Source organism: Callithrix jacchus, chromosome 8, assembly GCF_049354715.1.
Source record: "Callithrix jacchus isolate 240 chromosome 8, calJac240_pri, whole genome shotgun sequence".
NCBI lineage: Eukaryota > Metazoa > Chordata > Mammalia > Primates > Cebidae > Callithrix > Callithrix jacchus.
In genome coordinates this window covers 110,007,460-110,034,524 of record NC_133509.1, presented here as the reverse complement: position 1 = coordinate 110,034,524, position 27,065 = coordinate 110,007,460, and the positions used below count along the sequence as shown (strand labels likewise).

The window sequence follows — 27,065 nt, the reverse complement described above, 5'->3', positions numbered from 1 at the left end:
TCACTAGCAGGCATTTACATGGTCAGGTGTCTCTTTAAGAGTCATTGTCCACATTATAGCTCTGACCTCATAGCCTTTTCCAACACTGACTAAGGACTTAATCTAAAAGCAACAAAATGCTTTACTATTTTGTCCAGCCTAGGATCTTTAGTAGATTTCACTTTATCTCTTATTTAATGTTTGAGCCCAAGGTGTTAGACGTCTCTTTTTGTATTTTCTTTGAATGTTTCTGGTTCAAAGAGAAGCCCCATATTACAAATGAAGGCTGATGCTCAGAGAACAGTCTATTCTTTCATATCATACACAGTCTGAACTGTACAGGGGTCCCCCTCACGTGATTTTTAGAAAGATCATTGATAAAGAGTAGACATAAGTTGATCTTTAGGACAGTAATCTTATCCTTTTAGGAATAAAACCCAGTTATTATTATTCTCGTTTCACAATGCTCTATCCTTAACTTGAAAACTGATTTTGGCCAATACTTTTCTTTTTTTTATGTATAATGTCAAGATATGCCTGCAAGCAATTAGACGTTTAGGGTTGGGAGTCTCTGCTTCAAGGACTCAATGGAGGCCAAAGTGAGCTTCTGAAGAAGCAATCATTTCTTTATATGGATTTTTCTCATCAAGAACAATCTCATAAAACCAAGACTTGACTTTTTTTTAGCTAGTTAAATGCAAAGAAGGAATGATGAAAATTTATAAAAGCCACATAAGCCATCTGAAACTTGCTTTGCTTTGCTGATTAAAGCTGACTATGAGTTTTATTAGAGCTGCTAGGGCATTCATTATATCTCATCTTGGGAGAGGCGTGACTTCTTAGGACATTTTTATTTCCAAATTTATTTCTGAAGTCAGAAAATCTTTTTCAAATTCAAAAGAAATTCACGGCCGGGAGCGGTGGCTCACACCTGTAATCCCAGCACTTTGGGAGGCCGAGGAGGGCAGATCATGAGGTCAGGAGTTCAAGACCAGCCTGGCCAAAATGTTGAAACTCCATCTCTACTAAAAATACAAACATTAGCCGAGCGCAATGGCAGACACCTGTATTCCCAGCTACTCGGGAGGCTGAGGCAGGAGAATCACTTGAACCTGATGGGTGGAGGTTGCAGTGAGCCAAGATCGTATTACTGCCCTCTAGCCTGGGCTACAGAGTGAGACTCCGTCTCAAAAAGAAAAAAAGAAAAAAAAAAGAAATTCACTAGCTGTGTTAGTGTAACAGATGCCAAATTGGGCCATTTTAAAAGTTTCATTACTGCATATTTTAGTCAGAACACCTAATTCCTTCATTCGGTTATCAGCTCCCCACTGCCAGCGTTTGGTTTTTTTTTTCCCATTGGTAAACTTTTACTAAGTATTTCTCTACTGTGTAAAGTCTTTAGTAGGCCTTGACTGCCTGAAGCCTATGTGATCTGGGAATCACAGTTATTGAGCTCCTCAAGTTACCACAGTTCCTTTACTTCAGAGATTGTCCCTTTATGATTGACCCAAGAGATTTGATGTGAATAAGATTTATTTAGGCCAGGTGTGGTGGCTCACGCCTGTAATCCCAGCACTTTTGGGAGGCCAAGGCAGGTGGATCACCTGAGGTTGGGAGTTTAAGACCAGCCTGGCCAACATGGAGAAACCCTGTCTCTACTAAACATACAAATTAGCCGGGTGTGGTGGTACATGCCTGTAATCCCAGCTACTTGGGAGGCTGAGGCAGGAGAATCATTTGAACCCAGGAGGCCAAGGTTGCGATGAGCCAAGATGGCGCTATTGCACTCCAGCCCTGGGCAACAAGAGTGAAACTCTGTCTCAAAAAAACAAAGTCTTTCCATGGTGGCATCATCTCATAAAAACCATTTTGGAATCTGCTGATGAATGTTTTATGGTACTTACCACTAGTTCCTGGGAAATTGAGTTAAGCTGTTGAAATGTTAACATAGTACCTCAGAAAAGAGATTATTCTTTGATTGTTTCTTTGTTGCTCAGCTTGTAGGAACCCCATATTACATGTCTCCAGAGCTCTGTCAAGGAGTAAAGTACAATTTCAAGTCTGATATCTGGGCAGTAGGCTGCGTCATTTTTGAACTGCTTACCCTAAAGAGGACATTTGATGCTACAGTAAGTTGGCATATTATCCCTGTTTTACATTTAGCAGGTTGCAAATGATATAGCTTGGCCAAGCAGATCAACTCTATTCCCAGGCTCTGATCTCTGGCAAAAATAACCTGTATTCAGGTACAGGATTCAGGTACAGGTAATCTATTATTAAAATGCTATAAACCCAGCCAGGTACAGTGGCTCATGTCTGTAATCCCAGCACTTTGGGAGGCCAAGGTGGGTGGATCACTTCAGGTCAGCCTGACCAACGTGGTCAAACCCCATCTCCACTAAAAAATACAAAACTTAGCTGGGCATGGTGGCACATACCTGTAATCCCAGCTACCTGGAAGACTGAGGGACAAGAGCTGCTTGAATCTGGGAGGTGGAGGTTGTAGTGAGCCAAGATTGTGCCACTGCACTCCAGCCTGAGCAACAGAGCAAGACTCTGTCTCAAAAAAAATGCTATAGACCTGATTAATCTCCAACTTAAATTCCCTGTTGAAATGATCATAATCAAAGTAGTTTGAATGCTGTGCATGAATTTGTTCATTGTCATTTTAAAACTGGCTTTTGGCCAGGTATGGTGGCTTATGCCTGTAATCCCAGCATTTTGGGAGGCTGAGGGGGGTGGATCACCTGAGGTCAGGAGTTTGAGACCATCCTGGTCAACATGGTGAAACCCCATCTCTACTAAAAATAAAAAAAATTAGCTGGGCACGGTGGCGCGTGCCTGTAATCCCAGCTACTCAGGAGGCTGAGGCAGGAGAATTGCCTGAACCCAGGAGGTGGAGGTTGCAGTGAGCCGAGATCGCGCCATTGCACTCTAGCCTGGGTAACAAGAGTGAAACTCCATCTCAAAAAAAAAAAACAAAAAAACATATATATATATATAAAATTAGCTGGGCATGGTGGCAGGCGCCTGTAATCCCAGCTACTCAGGAGGTTGAGGCAAGAGAATCGTTTGAATCCAGGAGAAAGAGGTTGCAGTGAACCGAGATCGCACCATTACACTCTAGCCTGGGCAACAAGAGCAAAACTCCATCTCAAAAAAGAAAAAAAAATCTTGGGTGCGGTGGCTCACGCCTATAATCCCTTTTTGGTTTATGGGATTTTGGGAGGCTGAGGTGGGCAGTTCACATGGTCAGAAGATCAAGACCATCCTGGCCAGCATGGCGAAACCCCGTCTCTACTAAAATAAAAAAAAATTACTCTCTAGGGTCAACTGGTGTGATGCTGCGGTTTGGAAAAGCCATTTTATTTCTTACACTTTAGCTACATTTTTTTTTAAGCTGATTATATAATACCCATTAAAGTGTTTTGATCTTTTTTATGAAAAATTAAACACCCTGACCCTTATTAAAGATTAGTGGTCAGGTGCAATGGCTCACACCTGTAATCCTAACGCTTTGGGAGGCCAAGGCAGGAGGATCACTTGAGGCCAGGTGTTTGAGACCAGCCTAGGAAACATGACGAAACCCCATCTCTAATAAAAATACAAAAGTTAGCTGGGCACGGTGGCTTGCACCTGTAATTCTAGCCACTCAGGAGGCTGAGGTACAAGAATCACTTGAACCTGGGAAGTGTAGACTGCAGTAAGCTGAGATCGCACCACTGCACTTCAGCCTGGGCAACAGAGCAAGATCCTGTCTCAAAAAAAAAAATAAAAATTAAATTAAATTAGAAAGTTCATCTCTTAAAAGCAAAAAATGGAATATGATGGTTCACTTTTTCAAGCAGTAGAAATTAGAACATTATTAACAGCAGCCAGATGATCATGCGACTAGCAACTACTGCATCACTTTCTTGGAAACATGTAAAAGGATGCAAATCTAGTGAACAGAATGGAATGGAGCAAAAGATAATTGTTTTAATACGTCTGGATCTTGCTCTGTTGCCCAGGCCTGGAGTGCAGTGACGTGATCATAGCTCACTGCAGTCTCAAACTCCTATGCTCAAGCAGTCATCCCCACTCAGCCTCCTGAATAGCTCAAACTCCAGGCATGCCTCACCATGCCCAGCTATTTTTTGTAGAGATGGGTTCTTACTGTGTTATCCAGGCTGGTTTTGAAATCCTGACCTCAAGTGATCCTCCTGCCTTGGCCTGTGCTAGTATTACAGGTGTGAGCCCCCATGCCCAGCATGTTTATGCCTTTTTCTAAATTGTTACTTCTTTGTGGCTTTATCCTGTAAACACTTCTGACATAGCACCAGTATCACTTGATTGTACTTAACTTTTTTTATATAGCTGTGGTTTGCCAGGTAGTCTAAAACCCTTCTAAATGTTTGCTTTATTTTCTGCAATACCTAATACATTGTGCATGTTTAATAAATATTCATTGACTGGGAAAAAAAGTTTATCTGTTAAAAAATAAAGATTGTCATAATTTTATGGACAATGAATCCCTTTAAGTCTTTTTTTCTTGTTTTAAGTAAATTAAAATGCAGCCTGACATAAAGCAGTACTTCTCAAACTTTAATAGGCATACATCTTGTTGAAATGCAGATTTTTGGGGGGATGGGGTTGATATTCTGTGGTTCTAACAAGCTCCCAGGTGATGCTGATGTCACTATTACATGGAGCACACTGAGGGGTTAAAGTGGATTCACATCCCGTTGGCTCTACCAACCAGGTGTGAGAATTTAGACAAATCCCTTCATCTCTTTGATCCTCTGTTTCATTATCTGTGACATGGTAACAATATATATTCCCCACACAGGGATTCTCTTGTAATGTATATGAATAATGCAAATGTACAGTAATGCAAATTCATTACCCTTTCATGAGACCTATTCATTTTTCTAAATCCTGAAGATTGTTCTAGTATATCATCTAATTCTCCCAAATAGTATGGTGGAAGAAAAATTACTTGGAGTTAGAGGCCGGGCATGGTGGCTCACTCCTGTAATTCCAGCATTTTGAGAGGCTGAGACAGGTGGATCATCTGAGGTCAGGAGTTTGAGACCAGCCTGACCAATATGGTGAAACCCCATCTCTACTAAAAAATACACAGGCCGAGTGCAGTGGTTCACCCCTGTAATTCCAGCACTTTGGGAGGCCAAGGTGGATGGATCACAAGGTCAAGAGATCGAGACCATTGGTGAAACCCTGTCTCTCCTAAAAATACAAAATTAGCTGGGCATGGTGGCATGCACCTGTAGTCCCAGCTACTCAGGAAGCTGAGGCACAAGAATCACTAGACCTCAGGAGGAGGAGGTTGTAGTGAGTGGAGATCACACCCACACTTGGATGGCTGAGGCAGGAGAATCACTTCAGCCCGGGAGCCAGAGGTTGCAGTGAGCCACGCACCACTGCACTCCAGTCTAGGTGACAGAGTGATACTCTGTCCTAAAAAAAAATATATATATATATATATATTATGATTGGAGTCAGACAGGCTTCGATTGGAGTTATAGCTCCACTTTTTGGGCAAGATGTTTTACATCTCTGAGCCCCATTTTTCTTATATATAAATTAATGATAACTTCCTTAAATGGTGTTAGTGAGGCTAAAAAATATCATATATGTAAAGTGCCTGTCTAGTTTGTACTAGTCTTTCAATAATATGGTAATTCAATCGAAATCTCTGTGGATAAAGCCCAGAAATCTGTATTTGTAACAAATACCCCAGATGATTCTTCTGTTCTGTATATGTTGAGGTTTGAGAGCCACTGCCCTAATTGAACAAGTGAGGAAGGTGCATTATAAACATTCTCCTTCGTGTTTAAGTGTTGATGATAATGAGGTAAGAAGCATGAAACATGGAGTATCACATAAGAATTATTTTTGACACAAAAGGATAATGCAGTGGTCTTGACTAATTATCATCTTTAGATCCCATATTGCCCATTTCCTTTAAATGAAAACTAACCCTATGGTATTACATAATATTGTTAGTATTATTGTCTTGTTATTAGTCACTGCCTTGTCTGTTGCAGCAGAGTATTGCCTGTACAGCCACAATTAGGAGGCAAGTTAGTTGGCAAGGGAACTACTTGAATCCAAGAAGCATGGCTAATCTTGCTTTCCTTTTTGTTGGGATTCATTTGAAAGGTCAGATTATAATATATTCTGAGCATTACATTATTGGCCACATAGTTACAGATTTTATGGCCAGTTGGCTTCATTCTGTCTGATAGCATCAGTGCATCCCTAACCATTTCTGGCTGATGCATACTAGTAGTTATAAAAGGAAGTCAGACTTATTCCATTTCTTTAAGTAATGGTCACAGACACCTCAGAGCCCCTACCAGTAGAGTATAGCATCATCATTATATAACCAGGAGCAATACAGTCATCATTTTCTCATAGAATCCACTCAACCTGTGTGTGAAGATCGTGCAAGGAATTCGGGCCATGGAAGTTGATTCTAGCCAGTACTCTTTGGAATTGATCCAGATGGTTCATTCATGCCTTGACCAGGTAGGTGTGACTTAAATACTCACTTCAACCTCAGTGTTTGATGTTTGGCATAGCTATAAGCCATACAAAACCACATCTACTTCCCCAAGGTAGAGTATATTTGTGGCTGTACCCATTATAGGTGTTGGTAATTCATTATAGTCATGTGCTTCAGTGAACAAATTTCTACTTTATTCTGCTTTGTAAGTACTAGTTTGGGAAATGAATTTCCCATCTAAATTGTGCTCCATTTTTATGACCAAGATTAATTTCTGAATATAGATTTCATAAAACTGCAATGAAAGATAATTTATCGTTTCTAATATGGAATGTATATACTTCTCATATCTTGTAGTTCTCTTCCTGTGTAGTTCTAGTATTATTCAAAGTATGTTTCATGAAACACTGGAGTCAGAATCACCAGGGAGTGGGGGAATTTTGTAAGTAAAAAGATTTCTGGGCCACACCCCAGACAAACTCAATCAAAATCTCTGTGGATAAAGCCCAGAAATCTTTATTTGTAACAAACACCCCAGGTGATTCTTCTGTATATGTGAGGTTTGAGAGCCCTAATTGAATTGCCCTAATTGAACAAGTGAGGAAAGTGCATTATAAACATCCTCCTTAATGTACAAGTGTTGATGATAATGAGGTGAGAAGCACATAAGAAATGATTTTTGAAACAAAAAGATAATGCAGTAGTCTTTGACTAATTATCATCTTTAGATCCCATATTGCCCATTTCCTTTAAGTGAAAACTAACCCTATTTTTACTTTTTAGGATCCTGAGCAGAGACCTACCGCAGATGAACTTCTAGATCGCCCCCTCCTCAGGAAACGCAGGAGGTAAAGCATGAAGAAGTTACTCCATTGTCTTTTCTGAGATGGTTGACTTTTAGAGGCTTGATCAGAGTACTACAAGGAAGAGTGGCGTTTCCTGATTTGGTTGCAATAGTGCTGTTTTCTACCAGCATCTCTGCTTTTATTGCTTGGGGGTAGCTTCTGACTTTCACCTCCTTAGCCTGTGCTATTTTGTTCTAAATTTTTACTGATGAGGCCCAAGAGTCCTTCAGTTCCCCATCCATTGGTTTTAAACCTAGAATTGAGGCATTAAGAGTGCAGTAAGGAAGAGGGGTGTCTGGATGTTTGTTTCTGAATTTTGTCATTATCTTTGTCAAGTTATCTAACATCCTTATTTCTTAACTTTCTCCTCTATAAAGCAAAATAAAGTAAGAAATAAAGAAGGTAATGCATAAAAAGTGGTCAGCCTAGGGTCTGGCATAGGGTGCTTATCAATTTTTGGATAGTAGTATGAATTGGACTGGGCCTTTGTTTTTTGGTTTTGTTTTTTGTTTGTTTGCTGAGACAGTCTCACCCAGGCTAGAGTACAGTGGCACAGTCCTAGCTCACTGCAGCCTTGAACTCCTGCTGCAAGTGATTCTGCTAACTCAGCCTCCCAAGTAGCTAGGACTACAGATGTTCACCATCATGCCTGGCTAATTTTTCCATTTTTGTAGAGACAGGGTCTCGTTATGTTGCTCAGGCTTGTCTCAAAGCTATTGCCTGGCCTCAAGCAATCCCCCTGCTTCAGCCTCCCAAAGTGTTAGGATTACAGACATGAGCCACTGTGCCCAGCCTGGGCCTTTGTTTTTTACTGCATTTGTTTAGGTAGTAGGTTGGAGTTGGAAGAATCTTCTTCACGTACATTTTGCCTATTTTTGAAGTTGAGTTTTATTGACTCCTCAGAGGTTATTTCCTGAGATTTATTCTATCGGATATCTTTAGAGATAGGAAGAACATCCTTTATCCCTCGGTTCCTCTAGGAGTTTTCATACCTTAATTTAAAATGTTTACCTTTCCTAAATGTTTGATTCTATATTTCATCCTATTATACTATTTTTGACTTGCTACCCTTCTTCCTCCACTACCAGTTCTTTTTTTTTCTTTTCTTTTTGAGACAGTTTCACTCCAGCCCAGGCTGGAGTGCAACGACGTGATCTCAGATCACTGCAACCTCCACCTCCCAGGTTCAAGCAATTCTCCTGCCTTAGCCATGTGCCAGCATGCCCAGCTAATTTTTTGTATTTTTTTAATAGAGAGGGTTTCACCATGTTGGCCAGGCTGGTTTGGAACTCCTGATCTCAGGTGATCCACCCACCTCGGCCTCCCAAAGTGCTGGGATTACAGGTATGCGCCACCGCACCTGGCTGGTGCTTTGTTTTTCTATCTTCCAAATATTCAAATACATACAATGCTCTTTTCAAGTCTAGCCCTTAGATACATTCTGTACATCCCTAATTCCATATTTGCTGTTTGATCAATACTTTTATTCTACTATGTCATTTAATTAATCTTACCTGGTTCTTCTCCAGTTGGTCTCTAGCCAGTGTTTTAGTGCCTGCAATTATGTACAGTACTCCAGATATAGCACCGTGACCTTCCATTTATGTTCTATGCATGTGTAGGCAGTATTACCCTTTCGGTCTGGTTAAGCATATTTAAAATTTTTATCTGGCTTATTTCCCAGCAATATAATGACTGACTTTATTTTATTTTATTTATTTTTTGAGACACAGTCTTACTCTGTTGCTCAGGCTGGAGTACAGTGGCATGATCCTGGCTCACTGCAACCTCTGCCTCCCAGGTTCAAGCAATTCTCCTGGCCTCAGCCTCTCGAGGAGCTGGGACTATAGGCAGGTGCCACTATGCCCAGCTAGTTTTTGTATTTTTTGTAGAGATGGGGTTTTACTGTCTTGGCCAGGCTGGTCTTGAACTCCTGACCTCACGTGATCCGCCTGCCTCGGCCTCCCAAAATACTAGGATTACAGGCATGAGCCACTGTGCCTGGCATAATCACTATTTTAACCTCTTATTTCTTGAGTATAGTATGGCATGAAATTTTTACTGAGCTAATTATAGATTTGCCTGCAATACTTTGTTGGAATTTTGTCCTTTGATGGAAAACATAAGACCGAGTTTTCCAGACAAAGAATATAGCATAAGCAGAATCACAGATAGACATAGGAAGTTGTGGAAAACATTCAGGAAACACAAAATTCTATTTGGCTAGATTAGTGGTTCTACACATGGGACTTTTGATGCAAAATATCAGGAGCTTTCAAAAAGTACTGATGCCTAAGCACTACTCCAATAGCCCAGCTATAATTGATTTAGGTAGAATGAGAGCCCTGCACTAGAACATGGGGTATAAACAAAAGGAAGGAAGGCTGGAAGAATAAGGAATCTTGCATGCCAGGCCAAGGAAACTGTGGTTAATTCAAGAGATAGTGCAGAAGATACAGTGGATATTACACCCACTGTCAAGAGATAGTAGATGTTTACAAGAGGGCAGTTCATGTGATGAGAGATATACATAAAGAACGGTTATTTAGCAATATTAGTCTGTGTTAAATTTGTATAGTAAAATGGATTAAGACTATAGTAAGTGAGGCTGATTAGGAGGTATTACCACAGTACAGGTGGGAAGTAGAACTGCCCAGAACTAAGGTGGTGTGACTAGAAAGGAAGAAGTGAGTACAAAAAGTACTATATAGGTAGGATCTGTAGAACTTGAATATTAAAGAAAGGGAGAGAGATGAATTAGAGATGACTGAGGTTTTAAGCCCAATTGACTGGGAGAATTGGGGAAGGGTGTTACTGCTAGTTACAGAAATAGAGGAGTCAGAAAGCAAAGCTCATTTGGGAAAAAGCTAACAAACTAATATTTGGAGATACTGAGTTTGGGAGTAAGTGGGCAGACTAGATGAAGGTGTCCATCAGATATTAAACATGTACGTCAGAGGTTCTTAAGGCTCTCTGTTCCAGCCTGAACCATTTCTCAGAGATAGAAAGCAAATGGCCCCAAACTGCTAGCCCTTGGGTATTTAATGAATTGTCTAATGAAAGGGCTATATAACTGTTTTGAGTTGTATTGAGGTACTTTGCTAAAAGTATTGTGATGTTGTAGAATGCATACAGTTTATAAGAGGATTAAATCTGTGAAATGTATTAGATACCTTTGCAATATAAAAACCTATATTTCACTCATGTATCTTTGCTTTTCTTTGATAGAGAGATGGAGGAAAAAGTCACTCTGCTTAATGCACCTACAAAGAGACCAAGGTAATGATCAAAAGACTCTTAAAAACTAATATATCCTAAATTACCACCAGTGTATGGTATTTCTTGAGTGTATAGGCATTATTTGATCCCAGGGTCCTTTGGCATCCTTTCAGGAGACAGCATCCGCTTAAATGTCAGACAGTCATTTCTAACAAGAAAGCTATAATTTCACCCTCACACTAAAGTGGCCATCATTACCATAATGAATGTTGAAAAGTGTAGGTGTTATGGGTCAGACTGGAATCTGATCTCGCCAAGCTGTGATGAAGCCCTGAGGCAGGAATTGCAAAGTCTGCTGTGATAGAGCACATTGAAATAAGTTGTCGAGGAAGAACATACTTTCTCATACCATAATTGGCAGTTCTCAGGGAATAGACTGGAAGCACTTTTCTTTGATATTGTTTTTAATGTTAAATGTGCCTTTATTCTGGGGTTTGTTGGCAGGTCAAGCACTGTAACTGAAGCACCCATTGCTGTCGTAACATCACGAACCAGTGAAGTCTATGTTTGGGGTGGTGGAAAATCCACCCCCCAGAAACTGGATGTTATAAAGAGTGGCTGTAGTGCCCGGCAGGTGTGCGCAGGGAATACCCACTTTGCTGTGGTCACAGTGGAGAAGGAACTGTACACTTGGGTGGTAAGTGAAAGCTAAGCATTTTGGAATGGTGCTATAAGCCTAATTGTTTACTGGGCCCAGGATGTCTAAGCATTTCATTAGTTGAACCCATACTAAGGAAGTAGCAACACAGGTTGATGGAATGGAAGCTCTTATGAGAGCAGGGATTTTGTCTGTTCAGTTCGCTGATGTATGCCCAGGGCCTGGTACATATTAGGTCACTTATAAATGTTTTTTGAATGAATGAATCAGAGAGGGAGAGAAAATTGTAAGACTCAGGAGACTGGGCTTTCCATTTATAGCTGGATGGTTTCAGACAAGTCACTCAATTACTCTGTTATATTGCTGTGAAGTTCAGAGCAACTGTTATCTATGAAATATCTCTGTAAACAGAGGAACCACCATACCATGTCAGGAAACCCCTGAAACCCACTGCTGTGGGTTGATAGCATGAAGATAGCTACGTTTATTTTGTGTAGAATTTATTTGTTGCCTCTAGATTCTCCCCCTCACCTTCTTTAACAAATTGTCTGTTTACTGTCTGTTTCCTTATCTCCCACTCTCTCCTCTTTCACCTAAAATGCAGCTTCCATCTCTGCCACTCAATTGAAACCGGTCTTGACAAAATGACCCATAAATTGCTCAAATAAAACAGATGCTTTTTAGTCCTTACCTAGCTTGATTTCTTGGCAGCATTTGACGTAGTTGACCACTCCCTCCTTTTGAAGCTTTGTCTTCACTTGCCTTCTGTGATAGCATGTTCTCTTGGCTTTCCTCTTGTCTCTTGCTGTGCCTTCTCAGGCTCATTTCAGGCTGCTGGAGAGCAATTAGTGTCTTAAACATTTATTGGCCAGGTGCCATATTGGCCTCATACCTTAAGTCTCAGCACTTCGGGAGGCTGGAGTGGATTGTTTGAGTCCAGGAGTTTGAGACCAGCCTGGCAAGCATGGCAAAACCCCATCTCTACCAAAAATACAAAAGTTAGCTGAGAGTAATGGCATATGCTTGTGATCCCAGCTACTCGGGAGGCTGAGGTATGAGAACCACTTGAGCCTGGGAGGTGGAGGTTACAGTGAACCAAGATTGTACCACTGCACTCCAGCCTGGGCAACAGAACAAGACCCTGTCTCAAAAAAAAAAAAAAATTACATTTATATATATATATGAGGACCTGTAGTTTAGTCATTTAATAGAAATAATTATTTCTCTCTATAAAACTGTTGCAAACCATCAAGAACTAATCTCATTGCTGTATAGCAGCCTCTTTGATGTAGCCAGATTCTTTATAACTGTTCATGCTTCAGGGAAACTGACTAAAATTTATAAAACTTGATTTCCAAGAAGCTATACTCCTATAGAAAGCAACCAAATTAGACTATATTATAAAAAATTTTTTTCACCATCACCTTAGACTTGAAGAATAAAGATTAGATTAATGAATATTAATCTGGATACTTTTTAAGTTTCTTTACCTGTTGGCAGGGTCTTTATACTACCTACTACTAAAATGTTAATCCCTTTGCCCATTTTTTTCTAATTTCTAAATTTCTAGCTCTTTTTTGTACTGTTTTTCTTCTTATCAAGTTATATTGAAAATTAGCTTTTGTCATGGAAAATTAAAACTTTATAAGACCTCTTGGCCGGGCATGGTGGCTCATGCCTATAATCCCAGCACTTTGGGAGGCTGACACAGAAGGATCACTTGAGACCAGGAGTTCAAGACTAGTGTGGGCACCATAGCAAGACCCCATGTCTTTTTAAAATTTAAGTTTAATAAAATGTAATTTTAAAAAAAAACTTCATGAAACCTCTTTATTTCACAGAATATGCAAGGAGGTACTAAGCTCCATGGTCAGCTGGGCCATGGAGATAAAGCCTCCTATCGACAGCCAAAGCATGTGGAAAAGTTGCAAGGCAAAGCTATCCATCAGGTGTCATGTGGTGATGATTTCACTGTCTGTGTGACTGGTAAGCCATCAGCAGAAAGTGTCTTAAGTGCATTTAATGTGGGATATTTGCTTAATGCTGTGCCATTTTCGCTGGGATTTTACAGCAAAAGACAGTATTCAAAGAACCAGAGGACATTGAGCAAATACACTCATTAATAATAACATGCCAAATTTGCTATAGTATTAAGGGGTGGTGAGCAAAGAAAAGACAGTTGGGTAACAGAGAAGAGGTGGGATCAGGAGAAAATGTGTGTCCCAGTTGGCAGGAAGAATAATCTTACCACCTCATCAGGCTATGGATAACACAAAATTAGCATCAAGGCCTAACTTTAGTTTTGGTCTTGTCATTACTTACTTTTGGATTCCTTGGTACTTATATTTTTATCTACATAATAAAGATGGCCCCATTAAATCCTTTTAACGTGATAATGCTACCACTTTTTAAATTGTTTAGTAGTAGTAGTACACAAAACTCTCTAAAATGGAAACAACTCTAGACCTGCACAGTCTATCCTTTTAATTTCTCAGATATAATCATTTCATGTGAGATCATTTGCTGGGGTAGTCCTCATTCCAGCCCTGTCCAACTTTCTGATTACATATAATGAGTTCTGTTTTTCTTTCTTTTGCAGATGAGGGTCAGCTTTATGCCTTCGGATCAGATTATTATGGCTGCATGGGGGTGGACAAAGTTGCTGGTCCTGAAGTGCTAGAACCCATGCAGCTGAACTTCTTCCTCAGCAATCCAGTGGAGCAGGTCTCCTGTGGAGATAATCATGTGGTGGTTCTGACACGAAACAAGGAAGTCTATTCTTGGGGCTGTGGCGAATATGGTAGGGGTAGCCTTGTCTCTGTCCACTTCTTTGCCAGTATACAACCTGACTTCAAACTTGTATGCATCTAAATACATCATGCAGCCCCTAAATGAGAAGTGTTAATTCAGTAAAAGAGAATCTTATAGAACCTCTGCACTAGGAAGGAAGCCCTCATTATAATGATTTTCATTCTTATGTGTGTTTCAGGACGACTGGGTTTGGATTCTGAAGAGGATTATTGTACACCACAAAAGGTAAAATCAGAAGCAGCTTCTTTCTGATACCTAGCTAAGTCGCACAGACTCCGATAACGTGTGCCCTTTCGTTGGCTCTGTTGTATCAGGGTGTTTATTTCCGAAATGTTTCCTGTGTGGGAGACTGACAATCTAGGATTTCTGATTTAGCATCCTGTGGTCTTGTCATCTGACTAAATTGTAGAAAACTGAGAAAGTGGATACAGCAGCTGTGGACATGTGAAGTCACATCTTACTCAGGGATGACAGCTAAAATCAACATGTACAGCAGAAAAGTCATATATAGCTGCATATACACTGGAAAACTCGAGAAGCTACTGTAAAGCAGCATACTGTCTCTCAACCCAACTCAGCCATTTTCCTCTCATGCTTCTACAGTTGATCACCAGATAAAATATTAATAGTTGTTTTTGTTTGGTGGTCATGTTGTATGAAACATACGATCTAATTACTCTCAGCCTTACCAGAGCTGGCCCTGTGATAGGCTCACAGAGGCTGACACCAGCTGGGGGAAAGGAAAAGCACAGTCACATCTCTCCAAGCTTCCACAGGGCACAGGCTTACCCATTGGAGAGTTGGCTAAATCAGCTATACCATTTACGGTTACCAGTGTTTTCGTTTGTTTTTTTCTTTTTTCTTTCCTTGGGAACTTTTAGACAAACCAGTTTTTATTTACATTTTAAAAATTAAATTATGCATTTGTGGGCACCATCCTCAGTGGGATTCCCCGCTGTTCCTTTTCTCCTGGAAAGGCTGTGGCAGAAACTGTGAAGGTTGAGGTTTCAGGTTTTACACACATCCATTGTGGCCCAACACATGCATCACCCCACCATTCTCCAGCCTTGTCTAGTTGGTCGTAAAAGGATACAAGCATTTGGAAGTTCTAGATATTACCTCAGTACTCTGTCACCTCTCCTATAAAATGACCAGATTGGGACCCCACAGTGCTATTGAGTTTCTGTAACTGTCAAGCAGCCTTCCATCTTAAAAGACAAAGTTAGCAATTTGTCAACTTTGCAATTCAAGCAATTGAATTGAAGCTTCTTTCTCAACTTTTTGACAGGTCACCCGAAGTAGGACCTCTTGCTAAGATAAACTGAGAAGGGACTGTCTTGTTTAGTTGACCTGGAACTGTCACCTTTTCCTTGATATTGTAAAACTTGAACTCTTTGTTGAAAATAGTAGCCTTGGCTGGGCACAATGGCTCACGCCTGTAATCCCAGCACTTTGGGAGGCCGAGGTGGGCAGATCACTTACGTTCAGAAGTTCAGGAGGTGGAGGTTGCAGTGAGGTGAGATCACGCCACTTCCACCTGGGTGAAATAGGGAAACTCTGTCTCAAAAAAAAAACTAAGAGGACTGTGAGCCACAACCTTTCCAACGGAGTGGTTGGGTGATCGCCATCTTAGGGAAAAGATGTTCTCGTTCTTGTCTGTGGCGCACCTGGCATGGGTGAACCCCTTCAACGCGCCTCATCTGCAGCTGGTGTATGATGGCCTCTGCAGCAGCCCTCCCAGACCCACAGGCCAGCCCCGCCGCCCTTGCAACCTGGCAGCCACCGTCGTGGAAGAGTACAGTTGTGAATTTGGCTCCTGAAGTACTATCCACTGTGTAGCTTTGGTAGGGTCTTAAGTTGCGGCACACACTGCTGTCGTTCCCCTGGATTTAGTGAAATGCTCTATGCAGGTGGACCCCCAAAAGTACAAGGGCATATTTAACAGATTCTTAGTTAAACTTAAAGAGGATAGTGTTCATGGTGTGGCTAAAGGATGGGCTCTGACTTTCATTGGCTACTCCATGCAGCCGCTCTGCGAGTTTAGCTTTTATGCAGTCTTAAAAGTCTTCTATAGCAACATGCATGGAGAGGAGAATACTTGTCTCTGGTGCACTATATTTGGCTGCCTCTGCCAGTGCTGAATTCTTTGCTGACATTGCCCTGGCTCCTATGGAAGCTGCTAAGGTTCAAATTCAACCCCAGCCAGTTTATGCCAACACTTTGAGGGATGCAGCTCCCAAAATGTATAAGGAAGAAGGCCTAAAAGCATTCTACAAGGGGGATGCTCCTCTCTGAATGAGGCAGTTACCATACACCATGATGAAGTTCACCTGCTTTGAAAGTACTGTTGAAGCACTGTACAAGTTTGTGGTTCCTAAGTCCTGCAGTGAATGTTCAAAGCCAGAGCAGCCGGTTGTAACATTTGTAGCAGGTTACATAGCTGGAGTCTTTTGTGCAGTTGTTTCTCACCCTGCTGATTCTGTGGTATCTGTGTTGAATAAAGAAAAAGGTAGCAGTGCTTCTCAGATCCTCCAGAGACTTGGATTTAAAGGTGTATGGAAGGGACTGTTTGCCCGTATCATCATGATTGGTACCCTGACTGTACTACAGTGGTTTATCTGTCTCCGTGAAGGTCTACTTCAGGCTCCCTTGCCCTCCTCCACCCGAAATGCCAGAGTCTCTGAAGAAGAAGCTTGGGTTAACTCAGTAGATAGATCAAAGCAAATATGGGCTGAATCTGCAAAGAGAAAAAGAAAGTGCAAAAGGAACTTTTGTATATTTGACAGTATAGGAAATTTTCTATTGTCTAATCCTGATATAATTACTGCAGTACTCTTGCTTAAGGCAAGAGTTTCAAATTTATTGTTGAAATAAACACAACTCTTCATGAAAAATAAAAGAAAATACTTCGTAGTCTCTAAGACACAGGACAAATCTGCAAAGAATAGAGTGGTCCTCGCTTTCCTATAGTCACTCTGCTAAATGCAGCATATCTCTTTTGAAAGAATTTGACAGCTTTTTTTCTAATACAAATTATATATTTGGGATTTCTTTTTCTGATTTGTTTTTTTCTTGCAGGTGGATGTTCCCAAGGCCCTGGTTATTGTTGCAGTTCAATGTGGCTGTGATGGGACATTTCTTTTGACCCAATCAGGAAAAGTGCTGGCCTGTGGACTCAATGAATTCAATAAGCTGGGTCTGAATCAGTGCATGTCAGGAATTATCAACCATGAAGTGAGTGTCCTGATTGGTGTTCTAACCACATTATCAGAATTTCTCTAAGTTGGAATTTCTTTGAGATGCTATTACTGGTTAGTGACCATGGCATTTGACTTAAGAATAAAGTTATGATCTCACAGGCATTGTGTGCAGCAAAAGAATCCACCCACAAATACATGCTATATAGCTCTATCTGTGTGAAATTTAAGAACAGGCAAAATTAACTTATACTGACAAATCAAAATTGTGGCTACTTCTGGAAGGAGAGTTATTAACAGAAGAGGTGGAAGGGATCCCAGGATAATGGGAATGGTCTATATCTCTATCTACAATGGTTTTATAAGTAAATGTATATAGAAAAATATGTGAAGTGTGTGATATTTTACAGTGTGTTGTACCTCAAATAAATTGATTACAAAGAATAAAATGATGAAATTTAGCTTTTACCTTGTCATTGAAATAGGAACAATTTAATGTTATGGGGGGGAAAAACCTCCACATTTCCATGCATCACCTCCCTGGAGTTTTTTAGATTTATTTCTCCCAAATCACTGATCCTTTATAGGCTTACTGAATGTGATTACCATTCTCTCTTCAAAAATGTTAGTAAATTCACCACTGGTTTTGCCTTAGTTTCCTTTTTGTGTTAATATGGTGAGTTTTTGTCATTTTCCAAAGAATAAAATTAAGAGACAGAAATTTTCTGACTCAATGAAAAGGTAAGAATTTTTAAGCAGTCTCTAAAGTAGTGATTTTCAATTAGGAGAGTACAAATTCAGGGCAAAAAGAGAGAGAGTATCTTTGTAGTTTGAAAAAAAATATTCAGAATTACTTGATTTATGTTTTCATTATAGCAGTGGATTTATTGTGAAATTTTAAAATTAAGAGGATTCTTCTTTAATACTAATTCAAAAGGAACATGAGTTTTAATAAAGTTGAGAAACACTGCCCTATAGATGAAATTAGATCACAGTAAACTGATTGCTTTATGGGCTGGAGAGAGTCCTCAAGACTAATTCTTTGCCTTGCCCTTGTTAGATATACAAGGTATATGTCAGTGATTCTATCCTTATATAAATACCTTCTGGGATGGAAAGTTCATGTTTTGTAAACCCTAATTCAGAATCTAAAACTTCGGTTGTCAGAAAATTCTGCCTCATGTGCTGCATTCTCTGATGACTTATTGAGCTTATGTCCTCTGGTATTCTGTTGGAAAAGGAAGGCTACCTGGCACCCTCTTCTTAATAATATGACTCACTTGAAGGGACTTTTGGTCACTAGGACTTTTTTCCATTCTCAACTTGATTTCCCTTCCATTTACCTCATGCATCTGCTTTATGTTTATCTTACTTATTTCAGGCATACCATGAGGTTACCTACACAACATCCTTTACCTTGGCCAAACAGTTGTCCTTTTATAAAATCCGTACCATTGCCCCAGGCAAGACTCACACAGCTGCTATTGATGGTAAGTTGATTTACAACTATATAACATGCCTTAGTAGCGCAGCCTCTTTTTTTTTTGAGATGGAGTTTCGCTGTTGTTACCCAGAGTAGAGTGCAATGGCATGATCTTGGCTCACCGCAACCTCCGCCTCCTGGGTCAAGCAATTCTCCTGCCTCAGCCTCCTGAGTAGCTGGGACTACAGGCGTGCACCACCATGCCCAGCTAATTTTTTGTATATTTAGTAGAGACAGGGTTTCACCTTGTTGACCAGGATGGTCTCGATCTCTTGACCTCGTGATACACCTGCCTCGGCCTCCCAAAATGCTGGGATTATAGGCGTGAGCCACCCCGCCCGGCACTCAGCCTCTTTTATTCTATCAAGTATTAGGTTTTCTTCATTTATATGTCATCCCAATTTCCCCTGAACATCTAGTATTATTAATGTATTCAGGTACATATTTTTATTGATAATCATTATAAATGCCTAATAAATATATCATTTTATGAGAGCACCACACCTATGATTCCAGACATCTGTTGTCTCTGGTTAGCACCTTTTATAAGTATTCAAAGGTAGTACTCGTTTTTTTCACTAAAAATACAATATTGGAGAGAGAATACAATATCAAGTCACTGACTGGATCTAACTGGTTATAGTGCCTAGATACTCTTAGCTGCCCTAGGTCCAGGATCATGTGGCTAGTTTTGTATTTGTATATTCTAACAACCAGAAGCTAGTCCACAGAAGTCTGTCTGGCTGCATCTTCTCTGGGTTCCCGTATTCATTTGTGACTGGTTATTTCTTTTTGCTTCTCCATCAGAGCGAGGCCGACTGCTGACCTTTGGCTGCAACAAGTGTGGGCAGCTGGGCGTTGGGAACTATAAGAAGCGTCTGGGAATCAACTTGTTGGGGGGACCCCTAGGTGGGAAGCAAGTGATCAGAGTCTCCTGCGGTGATGAGTTTACCATTGCTGCCACTGATGGTGAGTCTGTACATATCATTTCAAGCTTTCTGGATGGATGGCTCTGTTTCAGTTCTTGACTGGGAAAGAAATGGATTGGTTATTTGTATAGCTGAATTATGGTTGCCCTTTTTTATTTGTATTAAATTGGTGGCCATTTTATATATTGAGCTTCATTAGCTTTTCATGTATTCAACATAATGATTGTTTTTAAAGGCCAGATTTCCAGATAATGATAGGTTAATGTTCTACATTCCTCCTTTTTTCATTTCAACTTTTAACTTTTTTGGTAAAATGTTACAAGAGTTACTAGGTACTTCTATATATACCTTGCCCAGTATTTTGTTGTTTGGTTTCAATAAACGTTGATTGTGTAGCTGGAGAAAACAGCATATTTTCTCTGCTGGCTGAGGCCAACTGTACTGCAGTGATATCTGTAGGGACTGTTAAGGTTTGAAGGGCTGTTTTTTCTACATTGTGTGTCTCTCAGATTTCTGAGTTGGTCTAATTGATTTTTCTTCTCTCTTTTCTCTGTGGCTATTTCTTTTTTTTTTTTTTTTTTTTTTTTTTTAAGATAGAGTCTTGTTCTATTGCCCAGGCTAGAGTGAAGGTATGATCTTGGCTCACTCCAACTTCCACCTCCCAGGTTCAAGCGATTTTCATGCCTCAGCCTCCTAGGTAGCTGGAATTACAGGCATGCACCACCACATCCAGCCAATTTTTGTATTTTTAGTAGAGACGGGTTTTGCCATGTTGGCCAGGCTGGTCTTGAATGCCTGACCTCAGGTGATCTGCCCGCCTCGGCCTGCCAGAGTGCTGGGATTACAGGCATGAGCCACCACACCCAGTCCTCTGTGGCTATTTCTTTCTGCAGTATTGTCTGGTTCCTCACTCCTTTTTTTTTGACACAATCTCACTCTTGTTACCTAGGCTGGAGTACAAAAAGATCTTAGCTCACTGCAACCAGTGCCTCCCAGGTTCAAGTGATTCTCCTGCCTCAGCCTCCCAAGTAGCTGGGATTACAGGCACCCACCACCATGCCTGACTAATTTTTATATTTTTAGTATAGATGTGGTTTTGCCATGTTAGCCAGGCTGGTCTCAAACTTCTGACCTCAGGTGATCCACCTGCCTTGGCCTCCCAAAGTGCTGGGATTACAGGCATGAACCATCATGCCTGCCACTCCTCTTCTGTACTGCTGCTATTGCTACCCTTAATTCTCTTCACTCTTCTGCTTTCTTTTTTTCCTCTTTTTTCTTTTTCCTGCGTCATCTTCTGAACTTCTAAATTTTTGTAGCCACTTTTTTCACTTGACTGGTAACAACTCAAATTTCATTTTCTTTTTTTTTTTCTTTTTTAAGACAGAGTCTCGCTCTTTGCCCAGGCTGGAGTGCAGCTTCCACCTCCCAGGTTCAAGTGATTTGAATGCCTTTGTCTCCCCAGTAGCTGGAATTATAGGCGTGTGCCACCATGCCCAGCTAATACATTTCATCTTATTTTTTGACTCATCAACTTTTTTCTTATTGCTTGTGCTCTGAGATATCCTGGTTTTCTTTCGGCCTGTGGCTGTTGGGTACTCATGAGGGGTCTCAGGGATATTGTGAATTAAGTGATTAGTCACCATATTTAAGTAAACCAGCTTTCAGAACAGCATGTTAACTCTCTCTGCTTGTCCCAAAACAAGGGACTTTAAGGAGCAAATTGTTTAGGCCAGACTTGGATAAATAGAAACGGTATGTAGGACAGAGTCAGGATGTCACTGAATATAAATTTAGTGCAGCAGATGCAGTAGCACTTTCTGACAGGACTTCAGAGAGCTCATATTTCTTGAATAGATCTATGTAGTTCATGAGTTTAACTTCAGAATGAGGAATGTAAATTTGGATTCTGTGGCTTCGCATATTACCTCTTGATGTTCCTGTACTTCTCTGAACTGTACTTGCTGGCCTCCTTCATGTCCAGGTCCTCTTTTAGGCTCTAGGAATATAGAAATGAGTCTCAGAAAACCCCTGCTTTCAAGAAGCCCACAGTCTAGTAGAGTAGGGGACTAGCACAGGCAGGTGCTAGGTGCTATAATAGCAGCAGCTTAGTCTTCTAAGTCCTGGAGTGCTCCAAGGCTTACTCGTCTCTCCAAAGTGAGCTCATTCTCTTAAATTTCCCCTATAATTGACTTCTTTATATCACCAGCCTTGACCTTCAGACTCATTTATTCAACAGCTCCTCAACATGATGTCTAATTATAGGGTGAGCTGTATAGCCCAGTTATCTTAGACCAATCCTGATTCATGCCTTCATGCCTGTTGTCCTGGCTTAATAATTAATAGCACCCCCTTTTCATTTAAAAGAAAAAAAGCCTGATTTGGTTGAGAAGTTACAGGCATCTCAGACAAGCTTCATATACTCAAAATCAAACTTCTGATTTTCTGCCCAAACCTGTACGTCCTGCAGCTTTCCTGTCTCAGTAAATAGCAGCTTCATCCTACACCCCACATCCCATCCATATTGATTATCTTCAGAATAAATCCAGCCACTTTTCACCATCTGCACTACAGCTGGTCTCCCTGCTTCCATCCTTGCTCCCCTGCTATCAGTTCTCCTCAGTAGATGGAGGGATTCTCTTAAATACCTACTCCTTAAAACCTCCAGTGGTTTCCTCTATCAATCAGTAAGTACCAGAGTCATCAAAGTGGTCTGCATGGTCCTATGTGAGCAGGACCCCAGCCACCTCCTGACCTCTTCTGCTATCACTGCCCCTTCCTTTACTTTTTTGTTCCTGCTGCAGGAGTCTCCTTGTTCCTTGTTTGTGCTACTAACATTACTTTTGCTGTTGCTGTTCCCTCTGCCTGGAAACTCTTCCTCACTCCAGTAGATCTCTGTTCAACTGTCAAAAAGAACTTCTCTGACTTACCCTTTCTAAAATAATGATATCCCACCTCACTGTTATTCTTTGTTTCCACTTATTTTTTTCACCATTTATCTTAATAGCATTTATCACCACCTGAAATATTAGGCATTTATTTATGTATTATCAGTCTCCCCCTACTAAAATTTCAGTTCCACAAGGGCAAGGACTTGGTTTTGTTCACTGCTCTATCACCACATGCATTGCCTGTCATGAAGTAGATGTTCAGTCAGTGTTTAAATAAATGACCAAGAAAAAGTTGTGGAAGAAAAAGGTAACTTAATGGATGAATGAATGAATGGATGTCAGTACATAGGAAGAGTCGGCATTTTACACGAGAGGGATCAGGAAGAGTTTAGGCTTTATATAGGAAAATAAACAGCTTTCCCTTGTTTAATACATAGTGGGAAGTCTTTCTAGCTCTAGGATGTAAAGATGGGGAAGAACTCAGAGAATTGGGAAGCCAGTGTTCTGTTAAATGGTCTGCTGTTTAACTTTTTTCCTAGATAATCACATTTTTGCCTGGGGCAATGGTGGTAATGGCCGCCTGGCAATGACCCCCACAGAGAGACCACATGGCTCTGATATCTGTACCTCATGGCCTCGGCCTATTTTTGGATCTCTGCATCACGTCCCGGACCTATCTTGCCGTGGCTGGCATACCATTCTCATTGTTGGTAAGCATTTCATATGTGTGGGGTTGGGATGGCTTTGACAGAGGATAGACCCACGTCTAAGGTACTATTGGTCACATTCTTGGAAACAGAAATGTCCTGAAGAAAAGAAGCCATTTCTGTAAGTCTTATAATGGTCAAGGACGCCATGCCCAGTGGTGGGAATACAATGTTGTCATTTCCTGGAACTTTGCTATCTGCTATCTCTGGGTTTTTTTTTTTTGTTTTTTTTTTCGTTTGTTTTTTGAGGTGGAGTCTCCCTCTGTTACTCAGGCTGCAGTGCAGTGGCGTGATCTTGGTTCACTGCAACCTCCAGCTCCCTGCTTCAAGTGATTCCCTTGCCTCAGCCTCCTAATTCGCTGGGATTACAGGTGCACACCACCACGCCCAGCTAATTTTTTTGTATTTTTAGTAGAGATGGGGTTTTACCATGTTGGCCAGACTGATCTTGAACTCCTGATCTCAGGCAGTCTGCCTGCCTCAGCCTCCCAAAGTACTAGGATTACAGGCGCCAGCCACTACACCCAGCCTGATTATTTTTTAATATAACTTTGGGCTCTGCTTCCCCACTTAGAATTGGGTTTTTTTGTTTTTTGGGGGGGGTTTTGGTCTTTGTTTTGAGACAGAGTTTTGCTCTTGTCACCCAGGCTGGAGTACCATGATGTGATCTCAGCTCACTGCACCCTCCATCTCCTGGGTTCAAGCAATTCTCTTGCCTCAGCCTCCCAAGTAGCTAAGACTACAGGCAACCACCACCATGCCTGACTAATTTTTGTATTTTTAGTAGACACAGGGTTTCACCACGTTGGCCAGACTGGTCTGAAACATCTATCCTCAGGTGATTCACCTGCCTTGGCCTCCCAAGGTGCTGGGATTACAGGCATGAGCCACTGTATCCAGCCCTAGAATTTGTTACTTCTAATCATCCACCAATTAATTTGTTGTCTATGCTCATGCTTTCATGAGAAACATTCAGTACAATCTTTAAAAGAAATTTTAAATTGTAAGTCCTTTCTGCATAAAGATTGCTTTGTCATTAACTACTTTATAAATGCCTGTGTAAGGGGTTATAAGTCTACTTTTAGGTCAGTGGTTTGCAACCTTAGCAGCACATACATTAGAATCCTCTGAGAAGGCTTTTTTTTTTTTGAGACGGACTTCCGCTCTGTCACCCAGGTTGGAGTACAGTGGTGGAATCTCGGCTCACTGCAACCTCTGTCTCCTGGGTTCAAGTGATTTTCATGCCTCAGCCTCCCGAGTAACTGGGACTACAAGAGCACACCACCATACCTGGCTAATTTTTGTATTTTTAATAGAGATAGGGTTTCACCATATTAGCCTGGCTGGTCTCAAACTCCTGACCTCATCATCTGCCCGCCTCAGCTTCCTAAAGTGCTAGGATTACAGGCGTGAGCTACCGTGCCTGGCCAAGAAGCTTTTAAGAATACTGTTATCCAGACCCTATTGCTGACCAATTAAATCAGAATCTCTGGGGTCGAATCTACAGACCTACACAGTGTTACTTCCTTTTTTAAAAATTTGAGACAGAGTCTCACTCTGTTACCCAGAGTAGAGTGCAGTGGCACAAACATGGCTCACTGCAGCTTTCATCTGTGAAGCTCAATTGATTCTCTCACCTCAGCCTCCCAAGGAGCTGGGACTACAGGCCTGTGCCATCACACCTGGCTAAGTTTTGTATTTTTTGTAGAGATGGGGTTTTGCCATGTTGCCTAGGCTAGTCTCAAACATGGTTACTTTCTAAAGCTTCCCAGGTGATTCCAGTGACCAGCCAAGGCAGACAGTTGCTAATGTAGATAGTGGATATAGTTAGAATAGCAAGTGGTACTTAGGTTATGATATTAATTTCTAAAACTGTAAGTAATAATTCTAAAGTTATCTGGAGTCAGGAAGAGCAATTATCTCCCTATCCCAGTCTTCTCTCACTTGTCTTGCCTATATCTATATACAGTGCTTACCTACCAAATATTTTTTCTCAGAGAAAGTACTGAATTCTAAGACCATCCGTTCCAATAGCAGTGGCTTATCCATTGGAACTGGTAAGTACCAATGTTTCAGGTACCAGTGGTTTTCTGAATTGTGGGTTTTTTGGCTAGATTCCATATAGTCTCCAAAACTCAAAGGAAAATAGGAAATTTCTTTGGGAAGTAAGGAATACAGTGATTAAGAGAGATCATACTTTGGTGGATTTTACAGTAAGTTATGACTTTACATTGTGGTCGGAGAGACAGTACGTCATCTTTGCCTCCAATGCATATGGAAGTAATTAAGTAACTTGCCCAGTACTGTAATGTGACCTTTTTTTTTTTTTTTTTTTTTGAGATGGAGTTTCACTCTTGTTACCCAGGCTGGAGTGCAATGGCGCAATCTCGGCTCACCGCAACCTCCGCCTCCTTGGTTCAGGCAATTCTCCTGCCTCAGCCTCCTGAGTAGCTGGGATTACAGGCATGTGCTACCATGCCCAGCTAATTTTTGTATTTTCAGTAGAAACGGGGTTTCACCATGTTGACCAGGATGGTCTCGATCTCTTGACCTCGTGATCCACCCGCCTCGGCCTCCCAAAGTGCTGGGATTACAGGCGTGAGCCACCGCGCCTGGCGTGATGTGACTTATGTATCATTCCTTTCCTTACTATCCTAGTGGGTAATGCGTCCTCTACTTCCACAGCATTCCCAGGGGTATTCCAGTCTAAAGAAATAGTCCACCAAAACAGGCACTCAGAATAAAACTCAGCTAAACTTTCAGTGTGGTTAGGAGAATCATCCCAAATTCTCTGATAGATTTCCTTTGACTGCTGTCTTCATGGTTCTCTATTATTGGGAACCATGCCAAGAAATTATATTTTTCCTTTTTGGTTTTCTACCTGTTAGAGTCCCTGTAGTCTTTGATGTCTCAGAACCAGGATTCTGATTCATTGATTGATTGATTTTTGAGGCGCAGTCTTGCTCTATTGTCCAGGCTGGAGTGCAATGGCATGATCTTGGCTCACTGCATCCTCGGCCTCCCGGGTTCAAGCAGTTCTCCTGCCTCAGCCTCAAAGTAGCTGGGATTACAGGCGTGTACCACTATACCCAGCTAATTTTGTATTTTTAGTAGAGACAGGGTTTCACCATGTTGGCAAGGCTGGTCTTGAATTCTTGGTCTCAAGTGATCCACCCACCTCAGCCTTCCAAAGTGCTGGGATTACAGGGGTAAGCTACCGTGCCCAGCCCAGATTCTGATATTTTGTGGAATCAAAATACATAAACACTCTGAATAAAAGCAGATTAAAGCTGGGCACAGTGGCACAGCCATTAGTCCCAGGTTCTCAGGAAGCTGAGGCAAGAGGATCACTTGAGGCCAGGAGTTCAAGGCTGCAGTGCACTATGATCATAACTATGAATAGCCCCTGCAATCTGACCTGGGCAACATAGCAAGACCCTATCTCAAATAAATGAATAAATATATAAAGTAAGTCAGTCAGTCAGTCAAACAGATTAAACCCCGAAAAAGAAACAGCTGAAAACATGATCTAGAATTGTTGAACTTCAGTTTACACATATACACTGACTTATACCATATTATATATAGTTTACTTAAGTAGCCAATTGCTTGGCATCTCTGTTACATATATTAATATCTGTCAAAACTGACTGAAGATCTTTTTTCTAAGCACAGCTGTTCTAACAACTTTGTTTTGCTAGAACAGTATTTAAAGGAAAAACATAATATTAAAAGCAAATGTCCATTGGTGGGAAGATGTAAACTCAAGTAAGGACAGGGATTTGTGCCTTTTTTATTCATTAATTTTATGTACCTGCCTAGAACAATGCCTGGCAGATGG

The 27,065-nt window shown here is 41.0% G+C and overlaps 2 protein-coding genes across 20 annotated transcripts in view; one reads left to right on the top strand and one right to left on the bottom strand.

Annotated features, from left to right (window-relative positions):
* Window positions 1–27,065, top strand: part of NEK9 (NIMA related kinase 9) — a 53,793-nt gene that overhangs the window by 8,728 nt on the left and 18,000 nt on the right. For all 7 annotated transcript variants that reach the window (XR_013521404.1, XM_078335464.1, XM_035261050.3 and 4 more), the window contains 13 exons: window positions 1,977–2,108; window positions 6,400–6,510; window positions 7,271–7,335; window positions 10,561–10,611; window positions 11,056–11,248; window positions 13,051–13,195; window positions 13,809–14,009; window positions 14,199–14,245; window positions 17,099–17,254; window positions 18,599–18,707; window positions 19,508–19,669; window positions 23,057–23,227; window positions 25,222–25,281. Coding sequence is in view for 6 of the 7 variants with exons in the window: in XM_078335464.1 (XP_078191590.1) it covers window positions 1,977–2,108; window positions 6,400–6,510; window positions 7,271–7,335; window positions 10,561–10,611; window positions 11,056–11,248; window positions 13,051–13,195; window positions 13,809–14,009; window positions 14,199–14,245; window positions 17,099–17,254; window positions 18,599–18,707; window positions 19,508–19,669; window positions 23,057–23,227; window positions 25,222–25,281 (1,603 nt within the window). In the remaining variant the exon portion in view is untranslated. The remainder of the gene's footprint in view (window positions 1–1,976; window positions 2,109–6,399; window positions 6,511–7,270; window positions 7,336–10,560; window positions 10,612–11,055; window positions 11,249–13,050; window positions 13,196–13,808; window positions 14,010–14,198; window positions 14,246–17,098; window positions 17,255–18,598; window positions 18,708–19,507; window positions 19,670–23,056; window positions 23,228–25,221; window positions 25,282–27,065) is intronic.
* Window positions 14,856–27,065, bottom strand: part of ZC2HC1C (zinc finger C2HC-type containing 1C) — a 35,281-nt gene continuing 23,071 nt past the window's right edge. For 8 of the 13 annotated variants that reach the window (XR_013521405.1, XR_013521407.1, XR_013521409.1 and 5 more), the window contains one exon: window positions 14,856–16,757. Coding sequence is in view for 8 of the 13 variants with exons in the window: in XM_078335467.1 (XP_078191593.1) it covers window positions 16,719–16,757 (39 nt within the window). In the remaining 5 variants the exon portion in view is untranslated. Of the gene's footprint in view, window positions 16,758–21,554; window positions 21,626–27,065 lie in introns of all 13 variants that reach the window. The other 5 variants (XR_013521406.1, XR_013521408.1, XM_078335465.1 and 2 more) reach the window with 1 other exon arrangement.